At 49.6% G+C, this 22774-nt stretch overlaps 1 protein-coding gene across 3 annotated transcripts in view; it reads right to left on the minus strand.

Annotated features, from left to right (window-relative positions):
* NFASC (neurofascin) overlaps positions 1-22774 on the minus strand; it is a 199198-nt gene that overhangs the window by 40259 nt on the left and 136165 nt on the right. For 2 of the 3 annotated variants that reach the window (XM_011957762.1, XM_011957761.1), the window contains 9 exons: positions 20517-20687; positions 10013-10124; positions 9391-9575; positions 7624-7755; positions 4977-5120; positions 4177-4288; positions 3647-3813; positions 3051-3198; positions 1330-1800 (listed from right to left, as the gene is read on the minus strand). In XM_011957762.1, coding sequence (XP_011813152.1) covers positions 1647-1800; positions 3051-3198; positions 3647-3813; positions 4177-4288; positions 4977-5120; positions 7624-7755; positions 9391-9575; positions 10013-10124; positions 20517-20687 — 1325 coding nt within the window. In that variant the 3' untranslated portion in view covers positions 1330-1646. Of the gene's footprint in view, positions 1-750; positions 796-1329; positions 1801-3050; positions 3199-3646; positions 3814-4176; positions 4289-4976; positions 5121-7623; positions 7756-9390; positions 9576-10012; positions 10125-20516; positions 20688-22774 lie in introns of those variants that run through there. The other variant, XM_011957760.1, reaches the window with a different exon arrangement.

Here is a 22774-nt window from a genome sequence, read left to right on the forward strand (position 1 = left end):
TTAGAGGAGTGGGGGCGACAAAGAGAGAGGACCAGACCAGGGAGGAGATGGAGACTTGGTCTCGGAATTTCCCCGATGGACAGCAGGACAGAGGGGCCCAGCGGGGGTGAGGGCAGCACTTTTTTGGGGGCATGAATCTCACTGGGACTGCTTTAGTGGGTTTAAGTGCCATCCTGGCCTGGGATAAAGACATCCGGCAACTGAGTGGTAGGGGTAGGCAAGATTTTCTCTCCATCTTGACTCCCTGAACCAGATTTCCATCTTTCAGATGGTCACTATAAGGACTTGGAAGGCAAGTCCCACAGACCCATGTTTGTGTGTGTGTGGCATGTGTGCGCAGATTATAAATGGATAGAAAGCAGCAGATGCAGGGAGGCTGAACAACGAGTTTCCAGGTGATGTGAAGGGAGCAGGCTTTAGCATACCCTGCAAACAGGACCTGAAAGACTGCTGGGAGGACAGGCCACCCTGAGGGAGCAGTGAGTGTGGCTGGAGGCAAGGGATGGGGTGAAACAGCAGCCGAGAACTTCCGAGCTCACCCTGTAGGGAGCAGGAAGCCCAGCATAGGGCCGTGCCCTGGGCTTGGGGAGGTGGATGTGGGCAACTGAAAGGAGGTCCCATGTAGCCAGGAGTGCTGCTTACAAACCTATACACTGTCACCCTTTCCCAAAGCGGCTTCCTTCTCCCAGACTCCACACCCAGGGTGCCAAGAGAGGGCACTGGCAGGGGACTGTGATTAGTGGGAATTACCTTTGGGCAGGGCAGCCAAACGGTTAGTTGGAGTGGCCTGATCAGCTGCAAAGGTAAGACGGGTTATCCAGGTTAGCAGGTTATCCAGCGTTAAAGGTGTTCTAGAAGGATGGGGGTAGGCAGCCGAGGCTTAAACAGCTGCCCCTGGGCTGAGGTGTTCTAGGCAGGGCTTTCCCTGTCCTTCCATGGGGAATCCTCTACTCTTATACAGGCCATCTGTGTTTCCTCCACATCTGGGGGCGGCACCTCTGTCTCCTTCCCATCCCAATGTGACTCTCGTGCCTGGGCCCACACTCCTTGCAACTGTGCCTCTCCACTGCACCAACGCTAGTGGCAGTAGGGCATCCATGGGGAGGCAGAGGTGACAGAGGACCTGCTTCCCTGGAAGGGAGAGGCCTCCTTCCTCTTGGTTTGGGTTAGCTTAGTATTTACAGTCCAGCCTGGGTGCAGGCCAGGAAGAGACGGCATCATCTTGCTCAGTGCATAGCACATGATGAAACGCCACCAAAACCCAGCAATGGGGCAGGAGGGAAAGGAAGGCTGGCGGAGGTCATTGGAAGCACAAACACAAACTCAGTCTTGCTTTAAGGATGGATTGTTTTAATTGACTTAGTGGTGGAGTTAGCTGTAAGGAAGGTAAAATGATCACAAGAAACCCTTCTACACTTTCTCCGTATCACTCAGGTCCCTTTCAGTTGAGACGTGAAGAAGTCACACTCCACTCAGGAGGTAACCTGTCCAGCACAGCTTGTTCTGAAACTGGCAGCTCCCTAACCCTGACATCAAAAGGTAAGAAGAGATCACCACGCCTGACCTGCCCACTTGACTGCAGGCATTGCCCTCGGAACTGTCCTGGGCCACTGCTTCTCTGGCTGCGGGGGAGGGGGTGGGGCTGGTCAGTGCCAGGGTGAGCAGCGGCAGTTACCTAGCACAGTGAGGTAGGCCTTGGCCAGGTCTTGGTCTAGCTCGGTGCTGGCAACACACGTGTAACTGCCCTGGTCCCGCTCTGCCACACCAAAGATGGTCAGGGAGTCATCTTCCTTCTTCATCCTACAAAGGTACCAAGGAAGGGTTCGGAGGAGAGGTTAGGGGAGTGCTCAGGGCTGCCCACTGCTTTCTCCCCAGAGGGGGCTCTCGAGTCAGGAGGGCAAGGGAAGCTCCTTCTGGGGGATATGAGGCTCTCTCTCAATGCTTTGACAGAGGCAAGGTCTTCACGGTCACCTGGAGCATTCATCATACTTGATGCAGAGGAACAGAGAGTGGGTGGAGCTCAAGTGGCCGTGAATCACGTTTTTCACCTTCCAATTCCATACGTGTGCCTGCCTCTGTGCCTTTACTGTGCTGTGCACCCCTCCCAGGTTAGGGCACCATGAGGCCCGTGATCCCAAAGGCAGGTTGGTATTCCTTCTCCTCTCATACTTATAGCTTTGTCTGTCTTCAGCCCAGAGTTGTCTCCTCTGCACCCAGGCTCAGGCCAGCCTGACCCCTGGCTCCTCGGAACTGTCTCCTATAGAGAGGGGAGGCCGCAGAGCAGGATGGGGCTGTAGAGCTGTCAGCACCGAGTGCCAGAAGGTTTGCAGAGGGGGACACCCTCTGCAAAGAGTCAAATGATGGCGAGAAACCACTGGTGCCATGTCCAGCTGCAGGGCCCTGCACAACTTTGCTCCCCCGAGATGGAAGAAGGTAAAGCAAAGTGAGCCCTGGGGAGGGAGGCTTGGAACAGCGGTTCTCAACCCTGATGCACACCGGAACCCCCAGGGGGACTTTTAAACACTGCCAGTGTCCTAAGTCCTACCCTACACCAGTGAAATCAGGATCTGAGGAGAGGGGCAGGCATGGGTGTAGTAAAAGCATTTCAGGTTCAGGCTGAGAACTGAGAGCTGGCTCAGATCAACCCTGCCCTCTGCTGAAGATTACGGGTACTGCAAATACGGCTGAAAGGCTGGAGCCTAGGATGCAGCGGAGGAGGAAAAGAGAAGACAAAAAGGAAATGGAAAAGAGGAGGAGTGAGGGGAGAGAGGGAGAGGAGAAGTGAAGAGATTGAGAAGAGGGAGAGAGAGGAGGTATAGGAGAGAGAAGCAGGGAGCTGGTGGGAGAGAGGGAGGTTGTGCAGGGTTGGGGAGGGGGTCTCTCTGGAAGTGGGGGAGTCGTCAAGGCCATCACCCCCTCTGCAGTAGCTCCTTAGTGACATGCATGACACGGGTTCCCTGTCCCTGTGTTCTTCCACGTGTCACCAACAGCAAGGAAAAGAAAATGTGCCTCAAACTAGCACTAGGAAGGGGGAAGGGAGGAAGAGAAACCTGTTTCCAATGTAGAGCGGCTCGTCATCCTTCAGCCAGGAGACGGTGAGTTTCAGGGAGGGGTCATGCTTCACCCGACACTCCAGCTGCACCGTGGTGCCCCTTTTGGCCACCTGGTCCTCAGGCATCCGGTAGATCCTGGTGGGGTCTGTGGAGAAGCCCAGAGCACTCGCCACTGGCCTGTTCTCTGCCCAGCAACCCCATGCGGCCACACAGTGACATATGCCTGCCCTCGAGGCCTCGGGCCAACTATGGAGCGGGGCACAAACAGTATGCTGTGGTATGAATGGAGCAGAGTTCTGGGTGGGTAATCCCAAAAGCAGGTAATGCCCCAAATCCTCTCCATCTGGCTCAGGAATATATGATGTAATTTCTGGGGTGGTAGTGGGGAGTTGGTGTGAGCAGAAGGTTTCCCTTCCCTAATTCTCTTTGGACCACATGGATCCTAAATGGATTCCACAGGTGCACACTGGGGAGCCCATTCCAGGTTAAAGATAGGTGTGGTGCATTTTCAACGTGAATATTGCATGTGGATAACTGCGAGCAGGGCCTCCTCGCCCCTCTCCAAACTCCCACTGGCGAACCCTCTCCTTTACCTTTGACCTCCAGGCGGACTTGGTTTTCAGCTTTGCCCAGGATGTTGGTGGCGACACAGGTGTAGATGCCCTGGTCCTCTTTGCGGATCATCTTAATTTCCAGACTGCCATTCTCATACACATGGTAGTTGCCACCATCCAGGTTGCTTCCTTGCCCATTCTTAAACCTCACAACAGAGCAGCAGAACACACAGCATCCTGAGACAGGACCAGCCCAAGGGCAGGGGCAGCAGCCAATCAAGAGAGACCGTGGGGGCTGTGGAAGGAGCCCCATGCTAGGAGTCTGGAGCCCTGAGCCTCAGAGGGTCTGCCTCTAACCACCAGGTGGCCCTGGCAAGCCTCCATCCCTCTCTAGGCCTCGGTTTCCCATTCTGTACAATGAGGGCGTTGATCCAGATGATCTGCCAACTTCCTCCCAGCTTTGAATCTTTAAGATTCCTAGGTCTTGCTGAACACCTACTATGGGCCAGATGGGAAGGAGATGAGACAAGTGGCTCCTGCTGTGGAAGGCCCGGTCTCCTGGAACTTACCATCGCAGTGTGGGGATGGGAGACCCAAAGAAAGGGCAGTCCAGCCGCGTCCGGTTGTAAAGAATCACTCGAATGAGCTGGTTCCGAGGCGACAGCATCCGAGGCGGCACATCTGAAATTCCCAGAGAACCGATCTCGAGTACTGAGTCTAACTCTTCCATCTCTTCCCCCTCGGTCTCACCTCTGCATGCCTTCTGCTTACAGCAGCTTCCCAAGCACAAGGCACCTTCCCCTATCAAACTTCCCTCCTTCAGGAAGCCCCTAGGGATGAGGTGGGGAAGGAGAAGCTTACTCCTTCCTCAACCTACCCTACATTGAAATCCAGTTTTTGCAAAGGGTCTCCCCAAATTATCCAGCAGGTTCTGTAGCTGCACCACCACAGCCCTAAGGCATTTCCTAGCTACCCCTCCCACCACCCTCTCCCTGCCCATGGGGTGCAGCAAATATACTCGGAACCATTTCCCACCGTGAGATCCAGCTGCAAACCCAGGGGAAGTCAACATGGATACAGCAAGGAGATGAGACAGTCCCACTCTATCTCCTCAGGGGAGGCAGAAGACTAAGATTGACTGCTCTGATGGAATTAACTGTCTGCTTATCCAGCTTTGTGAATTTTAAGTCCTCTATCCCTCTTACAAAATTTTTCCCATCTCCATGTTTCCACTCTTCACCATCTTCTTACCTCACCCAGCTTGGCCAATCCCCGGAGAAGAAAGTGTACCCCAGGACATAACCAAGCCCCAGGGAGACTGCGCAGTAGTGGGGAGGAGGGGGAGACAGGCTGCGAAGGGCACACTCACCCAGCACACTGACGAAGGCGTTGGCCAGCAGGTAGCCATGCTCGTTGGAGGTGTTGCACTGGTACACGGCCCTGCTGCTGATCTGGGTGTCCCGGAAGATGATGGTGTCTCCGGCCACCTCACGGTTTGGGTTCGGTGGTGCCGCTACAGACAAGAAAGAGACGTTCCTCATGAGAGATAGGAAGGGCAGGGTGAAGGGCACTTGAGGCTCTGGCCAGGGCTCCCAGGAGCAAGTGGGGTGCCGTGGGGAGCACCAGGTGAGGGGCCAGATGACAGGGCTTCTGGCCTCGCCAGTGCTGGGCTGTGTGTGACCTTCAGCCCTTCTCTGAACCTGTGGGGTTTATTTCTAATCTAGTCTAGAGTATGGAATATGAATTCTTGTTCAGCCTACATACCCACTGGGCAGGTGTGGTTGAGAGCATTAGCTTTGGAAACAGAAAGCAGTTTGGGTTCTAACCACATCACTTACTACCAGCATCACTCAATCTCTGTGAGCTTCAGTTTCCTTGTCTGCAGAATGGGAATAACAGATCACCTCTTGGGGTTTTTGTGAAGATAACCTGAGATTTTATGCATGTACAAAGTGATGAACAGAAGGTCTAACACATATTGTTATTATCATTTGAATCCAGTGTGCATATATTTAAATGTGTTTTGAAAAGGACAAAGCAATATACAATAGACAGAACCTACCACCTTCCCATCCTCTAAAGAGAGCATGCTCCAAACATTCACAAAGTTAAACCCATAAGCCAATGCCTCTTGAAAATGGCATGAGTCCTTATATTTGCCTAAGTTCACAGCTCCTCCCCAAAAATGTATCCTAAACTGAGAGAGGATATTCTTGCCACAGTTCTAGTACTGCTGGCTTGGGATGCAGAGAGCAGAGGCTGGAGAGGGCTAGGGGTCTTTGTTCTGCCCACACTTCACTCTGGGATCTGGGGTAAATCAACAAACCTTTCCGGGCCTCATTTCCTTCATCTGTAAGATGGGAAGAATCACTTCCACTTTCCCCTACTCTAAGGAAGGCTAAGATAAGAGAACAACGATGAGGTGTAAGACCAAATATTTTCTAGAAATGTAAAGAATTGCCACTTTTCTCATCTTTAACCACTAGAAAGTGACTTTCTCCCTAAGATTTCTGGACTAGCAAGCTGATGACTTAGCTTACAAAACGCATTCAAGATCACTCAAACCTGCAGGGGAAGTCAGCGGAGGATGCAGGAGTCGCCCTGCAGGCGCCACTCCACAGATAGCCAGTCTGAGCCCAGAAATGGGGAATCAGCAGATGGGAAAGGAAGACAAGGTTAGCATTCTTATCATCCATGCCCGGGTCACCAGTCAGTGAAAAGGGACCAAGGAAGGCAGTGCCAGCAACTTGTACACCTCCTTGCCTAGCAAATTCTCGTGCAACCAATTTTCCTCCCAGTCACTCCCCTTACATGTTCCCTGGGGAGAGTGACAGGTGACCTTTCCAGGGCTGAGGCTCAGTTGCAAGTCCTGGGCTGCCTTTATTGAATGGTGCTATAAAGTTTAGTGCAATTGCCTGCCTTACCCCCAAAGTCCTATTAAGATGGAGAGAACTGCAGAAGGCAGGCAGTGTTCATACCTCTGCTTGTAGCTGGGGGAGTAACATTCACTGGGGATAACTAGGTTCAGTACTAGCTGGTGCTGTTGTATTGCAGACTCACGGCAACCCAGAGCTTCACCACTTCCTAGCCATGAGATTTTGGGCAACTCACTGCACTGACAAGAACCTTATTTCCCCACCTTAAATGTTTGAGAGTATAGCCACAACAGGGGTGCAGCATCTAGCACAGAATGTGGCACACAATAAATATCTAAAAAGGTAAATTCTTAACCTCTCCTCTACCTGTGTCCCCCCTTCTCCACCTGCTTCTACCAGCTGCTGTTCTTGAGTTAGATTCTGAGTTCTTGCCATCTACATTTTCCCCATTTGGCTGACACCATTGTTTACATTTTCTCTGACCACTTAGAGAAAGTGAGGACAGGACATTTTGAAAAGTGAATGCAACCAGAGAGTCTATGATGTGAAAACTTGACCAAGGCCACTGATTATAAGGGGCCTTGGAGTCATCTACTCCATCCGCCTGGGCAGGACTAAATGTCCCCAAAGTCTAAGCATACTCAATAAACTGCACCTGTGCATCTGCTCTTCCTCATATCTAACCATAATATTTCACATCATTGTACAACCCTGCTTCTTCTTTTGCCCTCAGCAGAGAACAGAACTTGAGTAACCAACAATGGGGTTACTGAGCTCTCCTCTACCTTCCAAGCCCCAGCTGTCACTCAGAGCACAACCCCCAAGAGATGCAGCCACAGTCCCCAGGCCATCAACTGGGCTTCTTCAGGGGAAGAAAGCAGAGATTTAAAAAACCCCAAGACAGCAGAAATCCCTTAAGCATGGGAATATGACACAGAGTTCCAGGCTTCCTGTACTGTAACACAAAGAGAGGGTAGGTTTCTTGGGATGTCCAAAAAGATAGGCAACTGAGAAGCAGCCACCAGTGGGCTTCTCTTTTCCTGAACTTCTAGTGTGACCAACACTGGCATAGTGACAGGAATCTGAAGCCTTTGATAGGAGAGAGATGAGAGTCAGATAGGACAACAGCTCGCTACTTACATTGCAAAGGTTCCCCATTCACCATCCACTGGACAGTGGGTTTGGGGTTTCCATTGGCTCGACACACCAGTCTCCCATCCTCGCCAGGAGCCAGGATAAGGTTCTTGGGTTCATCCAGCCAGTAGGGAGCAGCTGGAAGACATGACAGGCACAGGCAGGGGAGTTAGATGGCATGGGACAGGCAGAAGAAACCAAGCAGTCTCCCTCTAGTGTGGCAGGAGTCCCTGAGTCCCAGCACCAGGCGCTCACCACCTGCCCCAGGGCTTGTCCTCACAGGGATAACTTGGTCCAGCCTGTATCTGGCTGGCTTGGCTGCACAGATGCTGATCCGTCTATTTTGAGTTCACAGAACAATAGTTCTAAACTGGGGCTGCTCATTAGAATCCCCTGAAGAGCTTTTTTAAAAAAAGGGACGCTAGGACCTGTCTCAGACCTACTAAATCAGAATCCTCACAGGAGGCCTAGGTGCAAATGCTTTTCGAGGTCATTAGTGTCTGCGGTGTGCATCCAATGGCTCCACTGCCAGGGAAGGTGGTAAAGCGGGCACCGTGCTGGTCCCTCTGGATCTGTGTTTTTAAGATCAGACCCTTTAGGAAAAGCCTTATATTCATTCCTTTAGGCACTGAACTTTGGTTAGAGTAGTTTTTTTTTTTTTTTTTTTTTTTTTTTTGAGATGGAGTCTCGCTCTGTCTCCCAGGCTGGAGTGCAGTGGCGCGATCTCGGCTCACTGCAACCTCTGTCTCCCAGGTTCAAGCAATTCTCCTGCCTCAGTCTTCCAAGTAGCTGGGATTACAGGCACACCCTACCATGCCCAGCTAATTTTTGTAATTTTAGTAGAGATGGGTTTCACTATGTTGGCCAGAACGGTCTTGATCTCCTGATCTCGCAATCTGCCCGCCTCGGCCTCCCAAAGTGCTGGGATTACAGATGTGAGGCACCACACCTGGCTAGAGCAGTTCTTAGCTGGCCACCTCATTCAATTGATTGGACAATTTTGTGAATATGTAGAAATGTGGGTTTTTCTGAGAAGTGAACCTTTCAGATCAAATTCTCAAAGATCTTGATACCCAACCCCCACCCCCTAAAGTCTAAGAACTCCCCAATTTGTGTATGGTGCTGAAACCAAGGTCACAAGATCAATCGACCATGTGCTAAGAAAGTTCCTGTACTCTGGTCTCGGACATCATCATCTCAACCATCCGTGCAGCCCCAGGCCAAACAGTGACCAGTCAGCCTGCCACACATGGCTGGGACCCATGACGCCATGCGCTCTGGTGCCTGCAATCACTCAGGTGGGCCCTCTTTGCTTTGGGGGTTAGGAAGGGATTTAAAAAAATAATTTTGGCCATAAGCACTCCCCAGTTTTAAAAAGCAGCACAGCATCATGCATAGGTACACAGACAGCACGGGCTCACGCGACACGTCACGAACGGGAATGCAAAACAAAAGGAAAAAGAAGGCTCTGGGAATGATTCAAATGGGCTGTGGGAGGAAATTCACCTGCTGAGGGAGCGTTGGCATCAAGGAGAGGTGGGTGATGGTCAGGGTGGATCTCCTTCCCTTAACACCCTCTGCCCCATGCATGGGCATGCACACACCCTCTCACATCCAGTGAGTGACACCATCCATAGCAGATTGCCATAGCCACTGGTCAGTGGGCTGGAAGTCTCCCCCACTCAGTCTGTCCCCAACCACCCTCAGAGGGAAGGGTGGGCATGGTGTTCAGGGTTGGCAAAATAATCATAATGAGAAATACACACAACGTACCCTTTACTCTCACCGAGATCGTGTGCCGGATGCTGCCCATCTTGTTGGAGGCCAGGCAGAAATATTCCCCAGAGTCTTCCTCGGAGACATTGGTGATACGCAGGGCCTTATTAAAGTTCTCAAACTTGGCCTTGTCAGATGGGAGGTCCCCACCTTTCTTGTACCATGCGATGTCTGGTGTTGGGCTAGGAGAGGCGCCAGGCAGGAAACAAAGAAGTTATCACTAAACATGGCCCTTCTCCTCTTCTATAGAACTGGGGACACCCAGGTGGCCTAAAAGCATACTTGGGCCCAGGGGATGCATGTCCTCTAAGAGCTGATCTTTCCTGTACAGAGGAGGATGCTCAGCCACAGAGAACTTGAAGGTTTAGCTAACGTCCCGCGAGATTCTAACGCATATACGGGATGCCTAATCACCTTTCCTCATTATCCAAAACAGAGATGGCCAGAATGGGATGGAGATGACTATGGTTTGCAACACCCTGCCCACTAGGGGCTGTTTGCTTCTCTTTCTGCTGTGCTACTGGTATGCACTAAATGTGGCATTAACAAGAGCATGAACAAGCTCCCATCCCCATCCTCCTGGAGGGTGGCTAGAAGAGGGGCTGCAAACTGCACATACACCCCGGAGGCGATGCATTCCAGCAGGAGGTCCATGCCACGAAGCACCATCTGGCTGCTCGCGGTGCCCTGGGGATACATGAAGCTTGGTGTTCTTTCTGCAACTCCTCGGGCTGAAACAGGAGAGAACAAACTCCTGTGAGCCTCCTTCCAGAAGGCAGACGCCGCTAGGCCAATGCTGTCAGGCTAGAAAGAAATGGCATCACCGCCCCTGCTGGATCCTCCCAGCTGAAACCACCCCAAGGACTTGGACCTCATTAAGTGAGGTGTGTTAGGAAGCTCAGGGCTCCTCAGCCCCACCAGCATGAGTGAGAGGAGCTCTAGGTTCTGAAAGGATCTGCCTGGAGGAGCCCAGCTTCCCTCAGGTTCAGGGAATCTCCCCTTCCCTGAAACGGGGAGGGGCTGTCTGAGCAGTGCGAGATCTACTCCCGAGCAGCTTGTGTTGGGATCCCAGAGGCCACTGTGTGGCCCCCAGAGCAGGCCATCTCAGCAGCGGTCCTTCTCCCCAGGTAGGGCTCTGGAAGCAGAGAAGGCATGTACTGGGGCCACAGGACAGACAACCTGCTCTTTGGGACCCTGAAAACAAGGTGCTGGGATGGAGTCACAAAGCCTGCACAAACAATCAGAAATGCAGGGGGAGTTATTAATGGCTTAGCAAGGACATGGAGAGAATTAATGAGCAGAGATGACAGGAAATCACTCTGGGGCCAAGACCATTCTGCCTCCTCACTAATGACTTGGGAAGACGGCTGGGGAGGGGAATAGTAATTACATGTGAGTTGCTCGGGGAGGGGGTGAGAGAAAAGTGGCTGCCAAGTTGGAGGAGGTGATCTATACTTCAACTAGGCTGGAACAGTCATGGGTCTGAAATCAATGAGATTCATGCAGGTCTTGAAGGCCAGGTGGCTCACAGAGATTGGCATTTTCAGGATGGTTGTTTCTCTGTAGAAGGGTTGTGCCAGCATGGATCCACCCATGACAGAGTGAACCCCACCTTCCCCGAGCCTCACCTCTTCCCCCAGAGCTCTTTGTATAGCTCTAGGGGAATGGGTAAGATGGAAGGGAAAAGAATAAGAATTTTCTATCTGGAAATCCCAAGGCAAAAGGGAAACTGGAGGAAGTACCTCCTGGCCAAGGTGTACGATCATACACAAGAATGGCTAAAAACAAAAATAGAAGCTGAGCCCACCCATGGGTTTAAAGGAGTCTTAGACTCAGCTGGACAGGGGAGAGGTGGAGGGAAGGCAGGGCTGCCAGGAGCTGGGAGGCCTCAGAGACACCTGGGGTGAGGATGAAGACGGTTATCCAGGGTTTAACGGGTGAATCGGTGCTGGTAGAGTGAGGACAGAGTGCGGGGGGACTTTATCCCCATGTAACTGGTGCTTCCTAAAGGAGCTTGCTGGGTTTGCTGGGGCCTGGCTGCACCAGTGGGGCTCCTGTTCTGGGGCACTCAACTCTCTCCCTTGGTACCAGTAGAGTGCAATTCATAGAGTTTGCTTCTATTTTATCTTTTTGTCAAAAGAAGAAAGGATGAAACATGTGCAGAGGGTAACTAGGCTGATGGTACAATACACGGCATACAGCAAATGCTCAACAAAGGTTTATGAGGTGAATGGATTGAAGGGGAAGAAAAGAACAAAAAATAAGGCAGCAATTTAACCCATATTATTTCTTTTTCTGTAGATGCCTCATCTGTCCCACCAGCACACACATTACAATAGTGACTACTGAAGGGGTTAATCCATTATGTGGTTAATTGGTTATCATCTATATCTATAACTCTTGTAGCATCCAATTCTCAGCACCAAGGAAGCCTGACACCAACAGCTTCCTCCCACCCACCGTCAGGGAATCACCAAAACAACCAAGACGCAGGGGCACTATGAGGAAAGGAGATTCTAGGGCAGAAGGCTCTGTTGTCAGGTTGGTGAATCCGTCGAGAGCTGGGAACCCTGGGATTATGTGGAAGAGATCCCAGCTCAGTCGTCACACTCCTTCCACACTCGGACGAAATCTGCAGAAACCAATCTGTGACCCTATGGACATTTAATTTACACCATAACATGTGACACCACGAGCACACACAACCCAGCAAAGCAATAATGATGGGAAGGAAGAAAATTTAGCACAGAGTCCCGCTGTGGGTGCCTTGACGTGCTGTAACTGTCACTATAAAAAGGTTATAGCAATATTGCGTTTGTAGGATGTGGGCTAGCAACAATAGAATTATCCTAAAGAAGGAGAAGCTACTGGAAAAAAGCCAAAGTTCAAAAAAAGGGGAGAGCATCCTAAAAGTCAGAGGTCCTAATCAGGGCCACCATTCAGTGAACGTTTGCTAGGGACCATGCACTGTGCTGACAGCTCCAACCACACCACCATTTATGCTTAATCCTCACAGCAAACCTGGAGGGTTGTATCCCCATTTTCAGCAGAGGCAACTGAGGCTCAGTGGAGTCAACAGACTTGCCCAAAGTTACAAGCTAGTTATGTTTTTGATTATGTGCCATTTAGCACCAAAAACTTGTGCTTTCCACCCACTCTACATTGCCTCTCTGTCTAAAGATGGGCATCCCACTTGTTCCTACTTCTGACAGTCAGCTTCAGGAATATCTTTCTTATTCAAACCAAAGAAAACCCAAGGGCAAAAGAGGTAAAGGAGAAAGATATTTTTGTCTTGGTGAGGTGCTCTGGTGAAACTCTTCCACTATGTTTTACTATTCTCACTATCTCAGCTAAGATCCCATCTCTCCTCAGTGGCTATTTAAAAACTCAGGCCCAAGGTGGAGAAAAAGAAGCTGAGGAGGGAATTCAGCAGCTCTGAAGGCACCTCAGTTGGATTCTTAAAGGCATGGAAACTTGAAGAAGATTTGGGGGACACAGTATCATTAAGGAATGAGATGGACGGCCCTAAAGGAAAGGTTATGAAGAAATGCAGTCAATTGCAGCAGGAGGAACTCATATGAAAATTTAGGAAGGATAATATAGCTGGTGGCTTTGAGAGCCACTGTTCTCAAGGAGGGTGCCTAATTTCCTTCCCTGCAGAAGTAGAGACAGGAAAACTCTAAGACAACAGTGATTACTAGATGAAACTCTAAATGGTGGCAGATGACTGTCTCATCTTATCATGGGACACCCTCTTTCATCATGGAGGCAGGGGTCCCTGGAGAGTATTAGTTATTCGCCCTGATCTTCAGAGTGGGGTCTGACCTAATGCCTGATCAAACTCAGAGTTCATATGCTAAAGCTCATAACTGTGTGGATTCAGGAAGAGCTTCCCTCACAGGCCCATCTGACTTCTTGCCCAGGGACAGCCAGTCCTCTCCTGCTCTCGTAAGCTGTGGCTCAGAGTGGGCTCATGGGTTTCTGGGGGAATATGGTCAGCGAGCAGACAACAGATGACAATGTCTTGACCATGTTGGCCTTAAAGGTCCAATGAAAAATGCCTCTTGATCATCTCTTCGGAGGAAACACCAAGATTGCTGACAATCTTAGTTGCCCCCCTCTGTCAAATGCTATGTGTTAACAGGACAAGAGGGTTCAACGAATCAGACGTATCTGAGGACCTCTGCCAAAAACAGCTTTTAGGGGCATCTGGATCCTACATCCAGACCACTTTGCTGTTTTCGATTCTCAGAATTGAGAACCAGAGACTCATGGGGCCAGATTCTTGGCATCTCATCCACCTCTCTCACTCTAGGAATGGCTGACCGAACAACCCCAGAAGATAGGAAAAACTCTTTGTCTTGTAATATTTGATACCTTTCAGCGCCAGGAAATTTCTCCTGTAAGTCTAACCCAAATCCCATATGCAGTAGTTGGAGCTTTTCTTCTTATGCAGTTCTCAGCACAGCTGAGGATCTGAACAGCTTTTGTTTCTCTGGTCTGCCCTACAATTTCTCCCTCTATGGTACTTTCTTCATATAATTGCGCCTGCTTTTCTCCCCTTGGCTTCTCTTTAAGTTTTCTGTGTCCTTCTTAACTTCAGAAACATAGAGGAACTATCCAGGATACAGTCAACACTAAACCATTCCCTTTAAAACCAATAATGGGTAACATTTGTTAAGTATCGAGAATGTGCCCAACACATACTAGGAACCATAAGCACATTATCCTGTTTAATCTTCACAACAATCCTATGAGACAGGTAATACATCCATTTGGCAGATGAGAACATTAAAGTTCTGAGACTAAATGACTTACCCAGCATCATTCAATGGTATGTCCCGGACCTTGGATTTAATTCAAGGCAGTCTACCCCAGAGCACACACTCTTAACCACCTGCTTAATCTCCTCACCTGGGTGAACCCTAAGTGGTAAGTTACAATCTCAGACCAGATTCTCCTGCCACTCAGCAGGTCAGGGGGCACCTGGCAACGTTCAGAGGATACCAATCCACTCTAGAAATCACTAAAACAAAATAGAAGTATGGGGTGGCCCTCCTGCTACAAAAAGAACATGCCATATTTCAGAGCCAAACAGATGCACTGGGCACTTTTCATCAAGTCTCTCTGTCCAGATGCCTGCACTCCAGAAAGAAGTCATCCTCCTTCCTTCCTTTTCCCTTTGATATCTTGCTAGAAGCATCAGCCTAGCTGCCTTGTGTTCAAAATATGTCTTCCTTTGACTTTATACCCTTTCCAGCAGCTTCATACTTGGGTCAACTCCATCCTACCCTGGATTGAGGACAAGGGGTCAATCTCCACATCAACTCTTGTAAGCTTTGCTTGTTTCCTAGTTCTGGATGGGTCTCATAACTCCCACTCATTCTCGTGCAAGAATAGTTTGATCAACGGTCACAAACTGGTTTAAGTGACCAGAATCACTCGAACTTATTCCATTGATAAAACAACTCTATGCGTATGTTCCCCTGCATGACTTATCTTCCATAAAGTGAGGAACTTAGACCAGATGGTCTCTAAGGGACCTTTTGGCTCTGATACACTCTGGCTTACAGAATACTTCCTATAACAGATTACCTGGAATCCAATTTAGAACAAGGCCCATTCCATACCAGGGCTCTGGGGCTCTTAACACAATAGTGGATGGCCCCATTATCTTGAAAACAAACAATGCTTAGAATCCAACAAAGGTCCCCTGATTCCTTGGGTAGTAAATCTCTTTGGCAGGATCTCAGTGTGGTTCTAGCTGCTTGGTGCCAAGTTAGAGCCTTTGCCTCTCTCTCTGACTCCCGCTCCCTCATCCCATCCCCTACTCCAGTCACTCATCATCCTTTATATTAGCACATCGCAGTGCAGACACTTCCTATCTGTTTCAGCCCACAGCGATGTCCCTTGGAGACCTGCAGCCTCAGTTTCTGAGGCATAACTAATGATGGGGGCCAGCTGCCTCACCAGAGCCAGCAAATGATGGTGCCTCTGGCTGCTCAGGGAAAATAACACATATTTGAGCCATGGTGAGGGGTAACTCAGGTGTGGAAACAGCCAATTACCTTATTAATCAGACTGAGCAACCAGCTGTGTGATGAGTTAGAACCATGCCTCACTGTAATTGTTCCGCATCTCGCAAGTGTGGACTGGTGGGCACTGGATTTGCATACACTACCAGAGGAGGGGAGAGGCCCAGGTGAGAGGGTACAGTGGATGGTTTCATCTCATTTATACTCATCTTGAAAGAGAACTCAGAGCTGGACTCTTACTCCTATTGCCCAGATGGATTTTAAAGAGACATGGGACCTCGCTGTGAAATGGTACTCCCTGTAACTAAGGTGAGATTACAAAGCAGGCAATTCCTATCTAGACACGTAAGAGTTAACTGAACATACTAACAAGCTTTCTGTGTTCTTTCAACTACCAATGGGAACCAGACTTCCTGTTTCCTCTTCACTACGGAACTCACCTGTTCTAAGATATTCTCCATCCGTCCATCCCTGATTCCTAAGCTTCTACTTTTCAGTAAAAGTTTCTGCTTTTCAAGAAGTTTTTTTGAAATCCTACCCTGGTTTGAACAACTTGTTGAGAATTCAGCAACTTCAGGCATGCCTGTTAGAGGAGACCACACCACCAGGTGGGCCATCGCAAACCCCCACACTGCCTCCTGGCAGGCAGCCTTCTGGAGGTGTCATCTTGGCACCCTGGCTGGGCCAGCTGCCACCCAGCAGGAGTTAATGATGTGGTATCAGTCAAGTTAGGCAAACTGGGGTTAGCACAGGCAAGGTTACTCCCAAGGTTACCGCTGCGACTCACCACTGTACATGTCAGGGTGGTTTCTTAAGGACGAGTCATTATAAGGGTGGTCTGTAATAAACAAAAGAGGGTGAGCAAACAGGAGGCCATGGAGAAGTCACAGAGGCATAAACGGGGAGAGAAAAAACAAATGCAAAGCCACAAAAACAACCGAGGAGGGCAGCAGTGGTCTTTTGCAAAGGAAAGACACGGCATATTTGGGAAGGCAATACGCTCAGTGAAGAACAAGCAACACAAAACAGCCCACAAAGGGAGAAAAAAAAAGGTTAAATCCTGCAAAAGAAGGCAATAATAAAATAATGGTTTTTTTTAAATTAAAGAAATTAGGTTTGAACTTTAATTATTTGGTCCTGCTATATTTTCAAACAAATGAGAGAAGGATTAGTGGTGTCCTGTAGCCGTCTTTTGAACAACTCCTTCTTATCAAAATCCTCAGTTCCCAGGACTCTGGGTCAGGCCAGCTCTTGGAGCAGCTAAAGAGAAAGGAGTGTTAGTGAGCTCCGGGGAAGAGCAAAGTCCTGCCTGGGCAGAAGCTAAGCTGCAGGGGGTTGGCGGTAAATGGGAGGAGGTCATTGACCAAAAAAGTGGGGCCAAGGGGCCCTGGCCACACCCAGCAACATGTGTCACTGGAGTCTGACCAGGTGGGTACCACTATGATCTTGGAGATGTCTCTGTTGGCAGAAAGCCCTCCTTGTAAGAGGATGCTGGGAGTGGTTCAGTGAGGTGGGGAGAGCATCCCTGAGGTTCAGGCTTTAGAATTCAGAAATGGAGCTTGGGACAGGAGAAAGTGCAAGCTGTGAGTTCTACACTTCAGACTAGGAAAGTCCTGCTGCACATTCTGGAGGTTCGAAGCTCTCTAGACTATGCAGGATTGAAGACATTCCTTATGGAGCAAGATCAGTGGCTTCAGTTCCAACGTTAGGTAATTGTGGCATTTACTCCTTAGTGAGAAAGACATTTCAGAAGAGGACACATCATCACGCCAGTGTCCTAAAGGAGCTTTTCCCTCTCTACCTCCGCTCCCTCCCAGCGACTGGGTTCAAACTGTGACAGCACTAAAATGGGGTGGGGTGCAGCTGACTGGAAGCCAAGCAGATGGCCCTGCGGAGCTCAGAACACGATCCAACTGCCTGAGGGACAACAGGGGCTCTGCCAAAACATTTGCATATTTGACGACAGATCCAATCCCGTTACAACTAGTTGCAAGAGGTATGAGAGTCTTTTTCTGGGACTGGCAATGCATTGCATCCCAAATCTGCTTACCACCTGGTAGGACGATTTTCATTATTCAAAACTCTCTCCTAAGATGGGGTTTGTTATAAAGACCCAGCCTGTTTGGGAAGTCTGCTTGGATCCATCTGGAGCTAAAGGCAGGAACTAATCCACAATGTAACGAAGAGATGGGCTGGCCCAAGGGCAGGTCGGGGCTGCAGCTGGTCTTGGGAGGCAACTCTGTTCCTCTCCTGGGGGTGGATGGTGGCAAACACAGATGACACGGCCCTTCCTTCATGCTCCCATGTCACCAGGTGAAATGCAACCTATCTCTCTCCAGAGAAGTAGCCCACACCCAGAACTGACCTCATGGTTTGTGAATTCTGGAGCACATGTGAGAAATTCAGGGAAACTTATTTGACTGCTCCAAGAAGGTCATTTAGACATCAGGGGGAAGAAGGGGTGTGCTCTGGTGTCTGCCTCAGGGAGGACCCTCCTCGCTTACCACAGTTGCCTCTTATTGCATCAGGAGGCACCCAGCACCTGTTACAGCATGGGCAAAGTGGGATGGGCCCAGCTTTGTAGCCCAACTCCACTGCTTATCTTTGACTGCATCTCAGGTTTTAAAAATGATCTCAGATTGCCCAGTATTTTGCATTACATACCATTGTCAGCTTCCTTCAATGCAGGTAATGAAAATGGGACATGATGAGATTTATTTCTTCCCAAATGGGCAAGCTGTGACAAGAGTGCCTGGTGAGAATAGGGCCTTTGAAGCGGCCCCTGCCTGACTGCTTTGCCTCCAACCCCAGACCTGGTTCTGAAGGTACAAGAGAAAGCCTGTGTCCTCTCCAGAAAGGAAAGTAGAGAGAGCACCAATGTGCTATTTTAAGCAACTGTGCCCAATTCTGGGCTGGCTCAGATGCCCAGAACTTGCTCCTAGCCAGAGCTACCCCTGGGAGAACTCCAGGAAGCTGATGGTGCTCTGTTCCAATCACCTAGGGGGTTTCTCACCATTCAGAGGAAAGAGTTTTCAGTGGAATAGAGGACCCAGAAATGAAGCATTAACAAACATCCCTTACTTTTTCTGGTAGAGAAAAGATTGTTTCTGGAAAGTCCAACTTCAACATGTTGTTTAAATCTCTAACTGCAGAGGAAGTTAGTTAATTCTACAGAGGAAGACTCTTTACCACCTCAATCGCTTGGCCACTGCTCTACTCTGAGTGACAGTGATGGGCTCTGCCCAGGATGGCAGAAGGTCAACTGACTCAGTTCCAAAAGCAGCAGGCTGACTTCCAGCATCATCCGGGCAGGGAGAGAGGGGCCCTGGTGGTGACGCTGATGGCTGTCCAGTCTCAGCTCAGCGAGCATCTTATCTTGTTCTTGACATCCCTGCTCCTCCCCCTGCCAATGCTGTTAGTCCTGTCCTGACTGCTGAGACCACTCTGAGGTTCTGGGCAGATCACACTGTCCTCCCCAGCCTAGCCAGTTGGCAGGACTGAGGAGACACTGCAGACAAACCAACTTTCTCCTCCAAGGGGTCTCCCTGGGCTTGGGTCAGGAATGAGAAAGCCAGGGACGGGGGAGCAAGCAGAGTGAAGCCAGGTCACCCTGCCAGTAATGCGAGGGGCTTGCTGCAGGTGTCAGGCAACCCTGCCGGCTACCACCTTCGGCAGCCCAGCACCAACGCAGATCAGTGCGTGGGGACACTGCAGAGGCAGGAGGCGGTGATTAGAGGGAGGCAGAATGGAGTTCCAAGACAGAACAGAGAGAGGGAAAAGAAGAAAGAACAAGAAAGAGGGAGGAGAAATAAAGAAGGAAGTGAAAAAGAAAAAGGAAGAAAATGAAAAGGTGAAAGAAAGAAAGAAAGAAAGAAAAAAACCATGAGAAGGAGAAGAAAAAAGGAAGCTGCTTCCTTTTGGATCCACCTCTGTGCCATGGTGAAAATGGAGCATGGGGCTGTGTCAGCTCTCAGGACCACCTGCCTCCATCATCAGCAGGGATGGGAAGGAAGAAAGAGAATGCTAATGGCTACACCCCCTACCTGTCCAGAATGAGAAGTGATGTTGCCCGAACCTCTCCTGACCCACATCCACCTGGGGAGCCATTGTCCACCACTTCTGCAGGGGCTCCAGGAAGCCAGGGTCAGCCTATTTTCTCTGACCTTTGCAAACTGCCAGCACCCACATGGTGATCTCTACTGGCCTCCCCGACAATCCTCACTGTCCAGAGCATCGAAAACAACACTCACAGTATGAGCCAGGCTAAGGTCTATTCTCTGGGGGGCTCCTTTATGGAAGGCGTGTTACAAATCCAAGGTGTACAGCAACATAGAGAACTTCCAACGTCCTGAGTGGGCTGAGACTTTGCAGCAAAAGCTCTAGGCTGCTTTGTCCTTGCCAAGAAGAACATTTCTGACTAAGCTTCTCTCTCCCTTGGTTCAGGAAATGCTGATTTGCTTTTGTACCAGTCAAACAGAATCAGGGAATAGAAATGAAAACAAATAAAACTAAAACATAAGCCTGCAACTTACAAACATAGCGATTCCATATGGTTCAGCATATACATATTACAGAATCAAATACAATTTATTTTGGTGTCTCCACTAATTTTCATATTTTCTGCTATGGGTTTCTTGTAGAAATAAATATAACCAAGCAATGAGAAGAAATAAAAGAAATAATCAAGCTGGGTCCGGAGAGGGGTTCTAGATGACCACTGGAAGCAGTGGTTCTCAGACTCTGGGGTGCACTTGAATTGCCTGGAGGGCTCATAAAGAACAAAGAGGCTCAGGGCTGTTGAGGTGCAATAGGCTGGTTCTGGGTACGCTGCCAAGTTCTAAGGTGATTCTGATTCCCACCAGAATTTAAGAAGAATTGACTTAGAGCAGGACCAAGTTTAACTCAAGGTTTCACAATCAAGAGAGATCATTTAAGAGCAGCTGAAGTGGCTCAGGCACCATGAGCTGGAAGGATTTCTAGCTCAGCCTCAAGGACAAGTCTCCCCCTAGACTCAGGTACCTAGGGCTGGGTGGGGTCAGTGGGCTTCTTTCCCTGGCCCCCAGCCCCCAGGCAGGGGCCTGCACTTACTGGTGAGGACCTTGAGGGTGAAAGGGTTCTTCTGCTGGATGGTGTGGGTGAAGTGGAAGCGGGCGTTGCAACTGTAGTCAGTCTGCATGTCCTGTAGCATCACGTTGGAGAAGTACAGGTCTCCGTTATGGCCCTGAGAGACACGTTTGTCTTGGGTGATGGGCTCCATGGCTATAAGAAAACAGAGGTACAGCAGCAGGTTAGTACTAATAACAGTAATCATCACCACCACAGTCTCGGCGACAGAACACTTTACAGAGGGTCAGGTGGCAACCAGTTGCTTGACATCACTTGGTCTAGTCCTCTCAACTCCGAAGTATGGCTTATTCCCATTTTACAGATCAGAAAGCAGAGGATGTAATATGTTCAGCATTGCAAAGGCAGAGAGGAGAGCAGGAGTTTCGACGTAGACCTGTCTGCCCACCATGTCCATGCTCTGTGGCCACGCTTTTCTCTCTCCTATTCACGCTACAAAAGATCTCACTGGCTGTGGGGCCAGCAGAAGGAACACAAGCCTTCAGGTGCTCCCCAAGGCTCAAATTCTCAAGCTAGCAGCGAGAGCACTTTGAGGCCAGGGACCATGATCTGTTCATCTTATGCCCTAGCACCTGTCTTAGGACTCGGCATATAGGAGGCATGCAACAGTTTGCTGAATTAAATGAAATTGAACTTGGCCTTGCTGCATTTAGTAAAAATGTAATCATCAATTATAATGTATACCTTTGTTTTTTATCCCTAAGAAGAAAGCACTACTGTGGCACTAAGATGGCTGAATAGGAACAGCTCCAGCCTCCAGCTCCCAGCGTGAACAACACAGAAGATGGGTGATTTCTGCATTTCCAACTGAGGTACCAGGTTCATCTCACGGGGGTGTGTCGGGCTGTGGGTGCAGCCCAACAAGTGAGAGCTGAAGCAGGGCAAGGCATCGCCTCACCCAGGAAGCACAAGGGGGAAGGAAATTCCCTTTCCTAGCCAAGGGAAACTGTGACACACAACACCTGGAAAATCGGGTCGCTCCCACCCTAACACTGTGCTTTACCAAGGGTCTTAGCAAATGGCACACCAGGAGATTATATCCCGCGCCTGGCTTGGAGGGTCCCACGCCCACGAAGCCTCCCTCATTGCTAGCACAGTAGTCTGAGATCTAACTGCAAGGTGGCAGCGAGGCTGGGGGAGGGGCGCCCGCCATTGCTGAAGCTTAAGCAGGTAAACAAAGTGGCCGGGAAGCTCAAACTGCGTGGAAGCCTGCCTCTGTAGACTCTACCTCTGGGGACAGGGCATAGCCAAACAAACGGAAGCAGAAACCTCTGCAGATGTAAATGTCCGTATCTTACAGCTTTGAAGAGAGCAGTGGTTCTCCCAGCATGGAGTTTGAGATCTGAGAACGGACAGACTGCCTGCCCAAGTGGGTCCCTGACCCCCGAGTAGCCTAACTGGGAGACATACTCCACTAGGGGCAGACTGACACCTCACACCTCACACGGCCAGGTACACCTCTGAGATGAAGCTTCCAGAGGAACGAGCAGACAGCAACATTTGCTGTTCAGCACTATTCACTCTTCTGCAGCCTCCACTGCTGATACCCAGGCAAACAGGGTCTGGAGTGGACCTCAAGCAAACTCCAACAGACCTGCAGCTGAGGGTCCTGACTGTTAGAAGGAAAACTAACAAACAGAAAGGACACCTACACCGAAACCCCATCTGTACGTCACCATCATCGAAGACCAAAGGTAGATAAAACCACAAAGATGGGGAAAAAGCAGTGCAGAAAAGCTGAAAATTCTAAAAATCAGAACACCTCTCCCCATCCAAAGGAACGCAGCTCCTTGCCAGCAATGGAACAAAGCTGGACAGAGAATGACTTTGACAAGTTGAGAAAATAAGGCTTCAGACAATCAAACTTCTCTGAGTTAAAGGAGGAAGTACGAACCCAGTGCAAAGAAACTAAAAACCTTGAAAAAAGATTTGACGAATGGCTAACTAGAATAACCAATGTAGAGAAGTCCTTAAATAACCTGATAGAGATGAAAACCATGACACAAGAACTACATGACAAATGCACAAGCTTCAGTAACTGATTCAATCAACTGGAAGAAAGGGTGTCAGTGATTGAAGATCAAATGAATGAAATGAAGTGAGAAGAGAAGTTTAGAGAAAAAAGAGCAAAAAGAAATGAACAAAGCCTCCAAGAAATATGGGACTATGTGAAAAGACCAAATCTACATCTGATTGGTGTACCTGAAAGTGACGGGGAGAAC

The sequence above is a fragment of the Colobus angolensis genome, unplaced genomic scaffold, assembly GCF_000951035.1.
Source record: "Colobus angolensis palliatus isolate OR3802 unplaced genomic scaffold, Cang.pa_1.0 Scaffold449, whole genome shotgun sequence".
Classification (NCBI taxonomy): domain Eukaryota; kingdom Metazoa; phylum Chordata; class Mammalia; order Primates; family Cercopithecidae; genus Colobus; species Colobus angolensis.